The sequence below is a fragment of the Fulmarus glacialis genome, unplaced genomic scaffold (genome assembly GCF_000690835.1).
Source record: "Fulmarus glacialis isolate BGI_N327 unplaced genomic scaffold, ASM69083v1 scaffold244, whole genome shotgun sequence".
Taxonomy (NCBI): domain Eukaryota; kingdom Metazoa; phylum Chordata; class Aves; order Procellariiformes; family Procellariidae; genus Fulmarus; species Fulmarus glacialis.
Window position 1 is genome coordinate 22,328 of NW_009205945.1, and position 12,665 is coordinate 34,992.

The window sequence follows — 12,665 nt, forward strand, 5'->3', positions numbered from 1 at the left end:
GAAGATGCCACCCCTGAATGACGCCCATCATGGCTCATTGGCAAATCAGTGGCACATTGGTTCTCTGTGAGTCAGGAGCTCTCAGTTCCCTTTCCAAACCCATCATAAGCAAAGACACTCTTGCTGGTCCCGATGCTGCAGCTCCCAGCCCTGTGCCAGCTTCACAGCTTACCACTGCTCACTTGTCTTCTTTGGTGGCTGATGTTGCTTTAGGTGACTAGAAAGACTTGGCATCGGAATGGGAATTTCCCATGGCAGTGGGTTTAGATAGGATTAAGGATTGAAAACATCTCTAAACAACACGTAAGGATCATGCTAGCTGTGGGATTACCCACTATGGCTGTGGGCCAGTCCAGATCTTTGGAATCAAAAACTGGGAGCCAGTGTGGAAAACTGAGTGTATGTTCAGAGAAGATAAATGCCTTTAAGAAAGAAAACTGGACCATAATAAGAAAAGAAACCCAGTCATCTTTTTTAGCCAGTTTACATTTTGTTCAATTATGTCTTGGAACAAAAGTCCCCAAAACCTGGATGTGACTCCTACGTAACTCCCTCCGTGGGGTGCCAGTGAACATAAAGTCACCACACAACAGACAGGTCTCGGTGGGATAATGTCAGCTCCAAAAGCAAAACAAAGCCAGGCCTGGTCAGGACAGAATAGAAAAATAAACTGAAGCAGAAGGAAAAAAAAAAAAAAAAGAAACAAACACAACCCAAAACAACCAGAAAAAATCTGAAAGAAGCCACTGCTTTTTCCTGTTTATCAGATACTTTGCAGAATAGATGGAGCGGCTAAGTCTCAGGTCAGACCTTCCCCAAGAGCTGAACAGAGATAAATAATGGTGAATGCCAGTTGAAAACAGTGGGCACCTTTTCCAGGAATACAAAAATAAATGGTGACCAGGAAATACTGGAAATAAAGATCAGCTCATTTGCAATGGCGAGACAGAGACACCCTTAATGGTACTGTGGTTTGGAGAACACTATTGAATAAAGCCAGAAGATGTGCTGGACAAAGCTCATGTCTTTTCCTGGAAAACCAACCCATTTGCCAGGAGATGTTGGGAGCCAGATTTATGGAAGGCCAATAATTATCCTCCTAGTGTAGGTTCAGTGACATAAGCATACATTACTCCTTCTTATCTACTTTTCCTTGGGTTTTTTGCCCACTCTTTCTCTAGTCAGCTCAGTTCTATCTCCTTGCCTTTTTAGGAGAAGTCTAGGAGCAGGGACTTGTAAGTGGGCATGAAAAATATGCATCCTTTGAAGTTCCCAGTCAATCATAAAGAAATGAGCACTTGTTCTTTGGAAACCAAATCCTTTTAGGATATATTATGTTGGACTTCTAAAATAAAGGTGTCCAGATTTACCAGACAATTGCAGAAAGGTCACTGATTTTCTGTGCACTTGATAGGATGAAGATAACATTTTACTCATTCTTGTCCTACTTCCTTGTACAGCACGCTGAAAATATTCACTCTCTTTGATTAGTCGCTTACATATTCTTCAAGCCTATCTCAGATGCCAAAACCAAAATAATAGCATATGCAAGGAGGACAGAAAAGACTCACCTGGCATTCAGTTAGCCATGATATGTTTCACAAAAGCTGGAAACAAGAGAAAGAGAAGGATCATTTATCAATTTCCTTTCACTGAACTCAGTAACGTCCTGAGTATCTCAGCTTGGTTGTTATTTAAATTCACCCTTCTTACTTCCTCTGACGCAATGAAGATCACACCACTTTGTAAATCAGACTCCAGATACCAGGTGCTAAATGCGTTGTAAGTCCTTAAGATGATATATATATACAGTGCAGTGTAGCCAGCAGTCTAGGTAGCCAGTGGAAATGAACACACACATCAGTCAGTCCATAACTTGCTTAATCCTTTAGCCCCAGCTGCCATAAGGAACTGGCTTTCCAAAGTATACAGCCATGAGAAACTCTGGGTCCTCATCTTGCAAGGCTTTCAAGACCTCAGCACGTTTGTACTAAGTCAGGGGGCATGGAAGATGCTTTGAGTTAACCTCCAGAATCCACAGCAGGTCACCAAGTCAGGTATCGTGACTATATCTCTGCAGTGAATTCAGGTTTACAAACAAACAAGGTATTTCAAAGTCAAATTAAGCTTTTGTTTCAAACAGTTTTGGGTTCCATTTTTCTCCATTTAAAAAAAAAAAAAAAATCTTTATATATATAATTTCAAAATTCAAGAGGAAAAGGAAAAATACATTTTGCAGTAAGGAAATATTTTTTCCTTCCCAATAATAGCCCCATGCTATGAATTTCTCTGAATTCAGCATAAGTTCATGAGCCATTTGGGTAGGCTAAATCTATGGATTTCTACCAATAAAATACTCGTAAGAAATGTTTCCCTGAGCTCAAATCACTGGTATAGCATTTGTAAGTAGAAGGAGACCACCAACCCAAATATTCATAAAAGGCTCAGTGAATATGACAGACCAGCTAAATCACCAAGGTGATACAACCATCAGTCACCAGTTAATCTTAAGAACCTCTCAGCTCTGTACGATAACATGTGTTCATGGTCCCTATTAGAATATTGTGGTTTTATTGAACAGCCTGAAGCATGTAGGCTTGCAAGATGCAGGAGAGAACCACGGTCCACTTACTCACGACCAAATCCTTTTATTCTGGCTTTCTACAATAGCAATGAAATAAAATGGAAGGTCTTTGGAAGGTCTTGTAGGAATCTTAGGACACCAAAGAGGATGCTAAGGATAACAAGTTTTGCTGAGGTTTTGAAGGAAAACTTAGTGATTTTCTGTAAAGAAGTCTCAAAAGGGATGCATATCTCTTTTTGAGAGGATGAGGAATTGTGGGAGTAGGTAGAAAAAATAATGCACTTTTTTTTTTTTAAAAAGGCAAACAAAATAAAAATATACAGCCCCACCTCCTGAAAGGGCCACAGCCATTCAGCTACGGAAAACACAAGTAAGCTTCAACAGATAGGGTATATCAGGTGAATTATAGAATCTGAATTGGTTCTAAAATCTGGAAGAACACACATCCTGATCTTTGGGAGTCAGATCTTCCACAGGTTTGAACTTTCTCAGGATAGTTGCAACAAAGCCTTCAAGCACACGACCACTGCTCAGACCAGAGTAGTCATACCTACCTTCATAGTTGATACAGCCATTGGCATCTTCCTGACCAGCCATTAGCTTATCAACTTCCTCTTCAGTCAACCTCTCACCTGGGTAGAAAGCAAAATGCCTGTTTAGTACCTGAACCCTTTTTTAAGAATTTACAAAGCACAGTTCAAAGAATCCAAGAATAAAAAAGAGTGAGAGACAAGAGGGGGAGATTTTGTCTTCAGTTTAATTTGTGGTGCTGACTACTAGGAAAGCTACTTTTGAACTTGCAAGCTGAGAAAATTTGATCTGAAAACCAGAAAGACAGAATAAATATGGAAACCCACATGATATTATGTTCACATACTCATTCTTCTAAGAATAACCTTTCTCGAAGTGCCAAATCTTGAAGGCTTTAGTCACTTTTTAACCAAGTCCTCACTAAGTAAACTCTTAGTAGAGTCGCCATCTAGGCTGCCTCTGAGTTTGAGATTCAGGAAGATTCCAAGATCAAACTTAGGATCTCTGATCTGGATTAGTGATCCATTCCATTTAATTTAGTTATCTAAATATTAGGTGTCTATTTGCCTGTAAGGCTTAATTCTGGTTAAGCAGAGATCAACCCAATCCATCTCCTTATTCTGATATTAGGCACTGATTTTAGGATGAGATCAAATGAGTTCCAGAAACGTGAGGGAGAAATTTGAGAGGGATTTCACAGAATCATAGAGTCATTTAAGTTGGAAAAGGCCTTTAAGATCATTGAGTCCTAACGCTGCCAAGTCCACCACTAAACCATGTCCCTAAGCGCCACATCCACACGTCTTCTAAATACCTCCAGGGATGGAGACTCCACCACTGCCCTGGGCAGCCTGTTCCAATGCTTGACAACCCTTTCGGTGAAGAAATTTTTCCTAATGTCCAATCTAAACCTCCCCTGGCACAACTTGAGGCCGTTTTCGCTTGTCCTATCACTTGTTACTTGGGAGAAGAGACCAACCCCCACCTCGCTACAACCTCCTTTCAGGTAGTTGTGGAGCGCGATGAGGTCTCCCCTCAGCCTCCTCTTCTCCAGGCTAAACAGCCCCAGTTCCCTCAGCCGCTCCTCATCAGACTTGTGCTCCAGGCCCTTCACCAGCTTCGTTGCCCTTCTCTGGACACGCTCCAGCACCTCAATGTCCTTCTTGTAGTGAGGGGCCCAAAACTGAACACAGGATTCGAGGTGCGGCCTCACCAGGGCCGAGTACAGGGGCACGATCACCTCCCTACTCCTGCTGGCCACACTATTGCTGATACAGGCCAGGATGGCATTGGCCTTCTTGGCCACCTGAAACCATAGAAATGAAAAGCATTGTGTGTGCCCTGCTGCTCATGTTGTTCCACTTTTCCATCACTGAGTTCTGGCACTCAGGAACAAGTCCTCAGCTAATGTGAACCTGTGAAAGTTCAACTGCTTTTTTGAAAATTGAAGAGAAAAGCATGCTAATTTACAGAATATTTGGCTGTGCCTAGGATTTGACCAGTATTTAGACCTGCCACTCTAAACAGAACTATTAATTCTTAAGATTGAAATACTTCCAATCGGGACTTGAAAATCAGACATTGCCACATTCTGGGTTACTGGAAAGAGAAGGGTAAGTACAAAAGTATTTCTTGTAGGACTGTGAAACTCACAAAACTGCACAGAGTGGTTTCTTTATCCCAGGTAATGTTAGATAGGGCAACAATCCGGACCCTGTGGTGGTTTTTTTGTCGTCGCTGAATTTGGTCCCCAAACCGATCCGATAACATCAATGATAAAAAGGAAAATAGCACTGCTTTCTTTTCTTATTCCCTGTGTCATTAATAGGCATGGATGTGTCATTGAATGAAAACCCCTGGGTGTAAAATGTTTGGCTTTTTGAATTGATTTCCCAGGTCAAAACCCATCATTGTAATCCTTTGGTTTAAATCAAATCTCTTTTGTAAAGGCTCATCCTTTTTTAAAATAGTGGACAAACACTAGTAGAAAAGGCTGATCTTGAGAAATGCTCACTGGATTCAGATGACAGCATGTCAGTGCCTTCTAATCCAAATTGGAAACCTGTCATTAAGTTACAGCCAAATTTGCTGTCCTGCACTCATTCTGTTGTCATCACTCTCTGTGAAAAAATGAGCTTCTGAAGTCAAAATTTGAGAGGACGGAGAAATATTGATCCCTACTTTAAAAACAGGAGCTTTCCGTTTCAGAGACACTTCTGTTAAACAGATCACTGGTTAAAAAGTGCTTCATCTTAAAACTTGTCTTGAAGGTGCAGAAAAATGGAGAAAAATATTGAAGAAATAGATGGGGTTTCCAATGTTTTGACAATTTTATGGTGATAGAAATGTAATATTTATTGGAGAAATAAAACACTAGAACAAAGAAGGAAGGAAGGAATGAAAGAAGGAAGGAAGGAAGGAAGGAAGGAAGGAAGGAAGGAAGGAAGACGGAAAGACAAATATTTCAGCTGTAGGTCAGTGATTTTTAGCTTCATTATTAAAGAACTTTTTCTGATCTTTATAACTGAGGACAAGGTGATGGCTGAAGTCTTGCTCAGTCATTTTCTCCATAAAGATTACCTAGAATGATACAAGCTGTATGGGAAAGACCTCAGCGATGAAACTGCATGAGGAAAGGTTCACCTTACCCAGCGTAGCCAAAACGTGGCGGAGCTCAGCCCCCATCACTGTTCCATTTCCCTCCTTGTCGAACACGCGCAGACCCTCCACGAAGTCCTCGTAGGTGCCTGTATCTTTCGTCTTGGCAATATGCTGGAGCATGGGCAGGAAGGTCTCAAAGTCGATCATCTTGGAGTTCATGTCTACAAAGATACAGATAGAAATGAAAGTTTTGGTGGATTCTGGGAGAGTTGAGGACTAATCATGAGGCATCCACCACGGTAGGTGGTGAGGGTAGAAGAACTGTGGCAATAAATGCCAGCTAAAGGGGAGAAAAGAGCATAGAAATAACCTAAGTACAGATGGAAGAATGGATACAGTGGGAAAGAGGTCTGGCAAGGAGAGAAATATGAATTTTAATAGATAGATAGATAGATAGATATGTCCTAGTATCTGACATACACAAACATCAAGGAAAGAAAATACTGTTAGACTCTCAAGACTGTTTCATGCAACATAAAAGTATGAAACTAAGCAGAAGACAGTAAGAGAAGCTCATTGCCAATACAAAATCAGCTTTGCTTTGCAGCCCTATGATGCAGAGATGTTTAAAACCATACTGGGAGAGGAGCTTTAGAGCAAATAGGGAAGACCAGGGCTGTGTATCCCATTTTCCTGATTCTTTGCCTTTCAAGAACATCAGAGGGTGTTTTGTTCCCATATGACTCCTTGTCCCACCTGCCACTGTGTCATTGCCATATCCTCACATATCATAGCTGTTGAATGAGGGCCTAATTGTCATTTCCACCTCAGTGGAAGGAAAGGACAGAGAAATAATCCAGAAAATGCCTGAATGTAGCTGTGGTCTGGGAGAGATTTCTTTTGTTCTGAAGAGATATCCAGTGTACGGTGAATGTTGAAGGGAGATATTACTGCAATCATTACAGACGCTCTAATATATACTTTTGTAGAACAGGCTATGTCCTCACATTCAGTCCATTCCTTTGTTTCTTTGGATGTCTTCAAGATGTCTGCATTTTTAGTAAACACAAGTGAATGCCTGTCATCAAAGCAATTTTAAAAGGCAAAAACATGTCATTGTAAAACACATTGACACAGAGGGCCATTAAATTAATTCATTCTCCTAAATTTGAGCCAATTGTATTGACTGCAAGATCATTTTTTTCCTCATTTACCTTTCTGCTAGCGATCTGCAGAGGCTGTTCTATATCCTTTGTTACTTCACAATTAATCTTTCCATCAGAAAACGGAGACCTGCTTCACAAATAATTCTCAGAATGACCTTTTTCAAAACAAACACAGAGGAGGACACCAACCTTCTGGTTTGGGTCTGCCAAGCACTTTCATGACCTCAGCCTGGGTTGGATTCTGCCCCAAAGCTCTCAAGACATCTCCGCATTGTGCGTATGTGATTTTCATCTCAGATTTAGGAGTCCGGTCAAAGAGTGAGAATGCTTCCTTAAATTCTGGAAGACAAAAAGATAGAAAGAAATGCATGCCATGCTCCCTCAGATGAAGTCAAAGCAAGCCTAGACCTTGCCCCTAACTAACTCTGCCTGACCCTTTTATTTTGCAGTTTGGGAACAAGTTTGATGAGTTTTGTTGTTGCTGTTATCTGCAATGTTTGTGTTCCTCCTCCCCTGCATTTTCCGGTTCAATCAGGGAATGGAATCGGAGAGGTCAAATGCTCTTCTCATGGTATTTCCGTCTCAGCTATCATCGGGAAATGCAGAAAACCTTATAGAAATGGTTGGCCTTGAGAGCTTTCCAGCTCATCAGGAGCACTCAGGGTGGCACAGAATTCAATAGCAGTTCTGCTCATTAGCTAACTGGATATGTATTCATCACTTAGAGAGCACTGACACAGCCCACTGAGATAAAGGATCATGTCTAATAGCAGGTAACAAGATATGCCACGATAACCTACTGGAATAATCACACAACAAGCAGTCTGTTGGTGGGAGAGGGTGAAGGAATATGGAAAACTTATAACTGATCAATTGTTGGTTTTAACAGTGTCAAGGAGCAGATCTAGAAGGATCCTCTGATTTTTTCATTTTTCTAGCACCCAATCCAACTGCATCTGGAGAAGTCAGGTTTGCTATGCCATCAGCTACCGACGCCAGGCCAGATCTCACGCGTGGAGATGCAATCATCCCCTCCAGTGGTTTCACATCTGCCTGCTTTCCCCTGTGTGCCCATGCAGAGCCCTTCCCCTTGCAAGACAGCCAGCTCCTCTCCACTACCTCCTTGTGAAGATATCCTCACGTCTTCTCTTTACTTCTGGCCGAAGAGGGAGTCCCTTCGAGCAACAATACCTTGACATGAGCATTCCCATGGCAGAGGGTCCCTGTTCTACCATTAATAAATGGGGTCAGTGCAGGATCCCAGGGGAGACTTCCCCAGACACACTAGTTACTCAGCTTTGCCTCTCTCTATTGGAGCTGCAGACACATTGCAGAGACAGAGGAGCATCTCAAGGCGCAAACAACAGTAACAGGCTGTTATCCTTTAATGAACACACTGCATAGTGCACGGTCTACAAGTGATCACAAATATCCCTTTGGCTTTAAAGCTGTGAATCCCTGAATCTGCCCCTTGCCCTGCTGTTACTCTTCTGTATACGTTTCCCTCCTACTCTCCCAACACAGTAAGGCTATTTCTTTTTTCCCTAGATCCTGACTCATTCAACCATTCAGCCATGCACTCTGCATGTCAGATTTTTTCCATCTTTCCCTTCTCAATTCCTTCTCCTCATCATTATTCCCCCTGCCTCTTTTTTCTTTCTTCTCCTTTGCTTATTTCCCTCTCTCCTTCCCTCTTCCAGTGTTGCTGGGTTTGCCTCTTCCCCTTCCTCCCTCCCTTTTCATTTTTATCATTCCACTCATCTCTTACTCATTTCCTTCCTCATCCAACACTTTCAAACAATGATGCATTTTCTCATTTTGGACTAATTAACGCTCCCTTTGTTTTCTTCTTTGCACTCTCCTCTTTGCTCTCTCTTTCTTCCTCTCCCTGCCTCTCTCTGCTGGATCTTTGCCTCCTCTGTCACCGGCCGAGCCCAGCTCCCATTGGCAGTCCTCACTCCAGCAGAGGGCAATAGCGGATTTTCATGGGCTCCTTGCAGACAGTGGAAGGGGGCCAGAGACCCACTGCCAGCTCTGCCCTTTCCTGGGGGTCTCAGCAGCTGAGGTGGATGAGAAATACGCCTACCTCTCTGAGCTACTCCTCCGCCTGCCGCTTACCTGCTCCCTGAGACCAATTGCCTCAGCACCCTTCGCACCACCTCCTAAAGGTTCACAATTCATCATAGTTACTGACAGCTCATGTTTCTCTTTTTTTTTCTAGTTTAAAATCAGATGTAACCGCCTCTCACCAGAGCATTGGCCTGTGGGTTTGGAAACTCCTTTTTGTCAATATACAGAAGCAGCCTATTTTTTTTTTTTAAATTTACATTTGCATTTGCTGGCTTAATGCAAGTTTCCATCAAAGCAATGAAACCAGCATGGCTATGGTCTCCTTTGTCCTCCTGCTAGCCATTAAACCACTGGCAGGAGCAGTGTATATTTTCATATGCGTAATTGCTACCTATCTTCTCATCTTGAATAGCTCGCATTCTTCTCTTTTCAGCAATTTAGGGGGCTGAAGAGGCCAGAAATACAGTTTCATAAATACACATTGCCACAACTAATGAATTTCACTCGCAGTTGAGGCAGGAGGACATGTAAAGATGGGTGTGTTGCACATGGCTTCACCCACAGATCATTCTTCTCCCTCTGAGTAACATTTTGGGGGCTAACATAACAATGACTCCCTGCAGGGAAGTAAGTCTGGTGCAATAAAGTCTTTTCCTTAGCAAGACGAAGAGGTTCAGAGTATCCTAGAGATAGGGCTGGAAAAGACCTTGAGATGCTGCATTGTCTGTTTCTCCTCCACCACCCCAGTTCAGAATCAGCTGCCAGAAAACCATTTGGGTCAATGGTGATAGATTGATGGCCAGTAGTATCTAACACATAAGATGAACTTCCTATTGATCTAGCTTCAGCTGACAAATGGGGAAGCATCTAGTCTCACTGAGACACCTAGGTCAAGAGGGAGAGAGAAAGAGAGGGGATTATTATACATTAGAGGTCTATTTTTTTAAGAAACACATATACCATATAAAGGTATAACAGGTGATCTTAACCTCCTGATGACTTCCTGAAAGAGGAAATCTGACAAAATTAACAGTGCAGCGCGGAGCTGAAAATGAACCCAGAACAAAACAAGTGCAACTGAAACCCAGAAGAAAGGGAGAGCTAGCAATCTTGGAAGCTTGAGAGAGTGAGGAGAGAATAGGAAGGAGAAAACAAATCAAAAAGACGTATTAATCTAGAGCTCCTGTGAGTTCCAACTCTCAAGTCATGCCAACAGCCAGTATAACAGCTGTAAATCATGGCAAGTGGTGCTTGCTTTCTAACTTGCACTTTTAACACAAAATAAAACAGTCTCAAGCACTGGAATACTGATTGTCCACTTTCTTAAACTGGTGGCACACTTCTTGGCAAGGTTTTGACATGTGCAAACTAGTACAGAGGACAGCATATGCCAGTAACAATCCGGGGACAACTGTGAACCATGCTGTAGATATAATTCTACACCTGAAGCATCTAAGCTCTACCTAGGAGTAAATATCTATCTAGCAACTATCAGTCTATCTGCCTACTCATTTATGAACCTAAAAACCTTCTAAAGGTCAGTTGAAAGAACGGAGAGAAGGAAAAAAGAGAACCAGAAAAGGTCAGGAGGAAGGGAATTGGGGAGCTGACTGAGGACCTGTGCTTTTCTGCTCAGTCCCCAGGTGATGTTCAGGCCATTGGGCACTCCTTCAAGCAACTCATGGCAGAACGTATGAACCAACTGTGGGATTAACCTGGAGTGGATTTAGTGTTTGTCCCCAGTGCTAGCACACAGTATAACTCTGTTATGCTGTTGTAGCTGAACATGGAGGTCTCATGGCCTTTCTCACACAGATGATGTTATCTGCTTCCTGCCCCATGGATTTCCCTTTGATATTTCAAGGCCATCCTACGTCACAAATCCTGGATTCCCAGCTTTTCTCTGTGTATGCAGTGAGTACAACTAGACCAGAAGGCAACTGTAAGAAGAAGAGAAGAAAAGAAAGAAGATGCAACTTTCTGTTTCTAGAGATGGTCTACATCTGCTCTAGCCCTGCTACCTTTTCTGGCAGCCCTGGGGTTGCTCTAAATTTGTCATTTCCTAGCCCTTCCAATGGGCTGATGGCCAGAGAAGCATCCTATTTTTTTCTGAAGAGGTCTTTTCTTTTCCCATTCTCTGATATAGTCTCTAGAGCTAGTTCTCCTCAGGGAGAGAGAAAACAAGCCATAGAAACTAGGTGGGTCCTAGTTTCCAATCCCCAAAATATTAGCTGATGACAGATCCGGCTGTTGTGTGCTGCTGGAATCATTCAAAGGTTTGTGGCTCAGAATTGTGCCTCTCCTACAGTTCTCCGATGACTTTGGGACTAGGAAATGGGCAGATTTCCAGAAATTAACAGTTGCCTCCAATCATGAGTTACTTTCGACCTGTTGTTAGAAATTGAAACTAAAGCCATTAAGGGGGGCTTGAAAATCCCAAGGTAATGTTGGTAGTCTGTGGCAAAGCCACTTTTCTGATTAAAAAATTACAGAACAATTTTGAAAATTTTGAAATCAGAAAAAAGTTCTGATTTAAAAAAAAAGAAGGATTTTCTATCTCTAAGATATTATGGCATTTGGTTCCAGTTCAGAAAATCCTTCCTTCTATATCTCTCCTCTCTGAATCAGCCTGACTGGATAGCCTGTGATTTTTTTTTTCATCTGTTCTGATTAACCTATTTTCTGATACCATCTTTCATAGGCTCTACCAAGTTCTGCCAAGTGTTTAAAAACCAAAGCAAAATTCTGCCAGATGTTTGACTCCATCTATCAATTATCCTTTAAGTAAAAAGCAGGCTGGCAGTTGAGGAAAAAAGGGACAGCTGCAGTGGTAGTTTTCCCAGGACTTCATGCATGAAGTTTTAGTATCAGTTTCTTGGGCTGGGACAAAAATTTCAGAAACAAATGCTGATGTTTTTCTTTAAAAGAAAAAAAATGCCACCCTGTCATTATTCGCTGGTTTCTGGAGAGCTGTCACAAAACTGTAACACATTAAATTCTGATTGAATACAGGGAAAAGTTCTCAAAAGCAGAGTTGGGAGACTTTCTCTTGAAAGGATTGATATTTTGTTAGTGGGTTTTCTTAAAGAAAGAGCATATATTTGGACTGAGGTTTTGGGGGTGTGGGTTTTTTTTTTTTCTTTTTTGGTTTTGCATCATTGACAGTGGAACTGATGTTTTCTTTAATGAAATAAATAGCTACTCTCCATGGTGCATGACTTTCTCCTTTTCTCTTGACCAACTCAACAAAGGATTTGGAGGAGGGACGGAACAGGAACAAAGCCATGAATTAAAGCACAACCTTCTCAAGGTAGCTCCAATACCACACCCACGTTCACCCCAGCACTTGCCAGCACCTCCCAGTGACAGTATTTGCTGTGCACAGAAGAGAAACACATCTTGCTCACCTTCAATCTGATCAGGGGTGAATTCAACCTGAAAGAGACAAAGAATAACAGCCAGATAAAAAACAGAAAACTGAAGGAAACAAGAAGAGCACTGGTTTAGTCTCTGTTTTATGTTTGTGAGGTCTATGAAAGAGACTGACTCGTAACTCCAAGAAAATAATTTTACAGAGCCTGTAGATTCTTGTTCTTTCCTCCTCCACCTTCCCTATTCACCAGCCCCACCTTCAGGACTTCTGTCCTCACCACAAGGCTGCAGATGCCCTTGGCCCATTCTTCTGCTGCTCCTGTGTCCCTGCTGTTGTCTCT

At 42.1% G+C, this 12,665-nt stretch overlaps 1 protein-coding gene across 1 annotated transcript in view; it reads right to left on the bottom strand.

Annotated features, from left to right (window-relative positions):
• MYL3 (myosin, light chain 3, alkali; ventricular, skeletal, slow) overlaps positions 1-12,665 on the bottom strand; it is a 38,602-nt gene that overhangs the window by 2,792 nt on the left and 23,145 nt on the right. Inside the window, exons 2-6 of the mRNA XM_009575559.1 lie at positions 12,360-12,387; positions 7,072-7,221; positions 5,764-5,937; positions 3,139-3,216; positions 1,572-1,607 (exon numbers count right to left, since the gene is read on the bottom strand). Of these exons, the coding sequence (XP_009573854.1) occupies positions 1,579-1,607; positions 3,139-3,216; positions 5,764-5,937; positions 7,072-7,221; positions 12,360-12,387 (459 nt within the window). The 3' untranslated portion in view covers positions 1,572-1,578. The remainder of the gene's footprint in view (positions 1-1,571; positions 1,608-3,138; positions 3,217-5,763; positions 5,938-7,071; positions 7,222-12,359; positions 12,388-12,665) is intronic.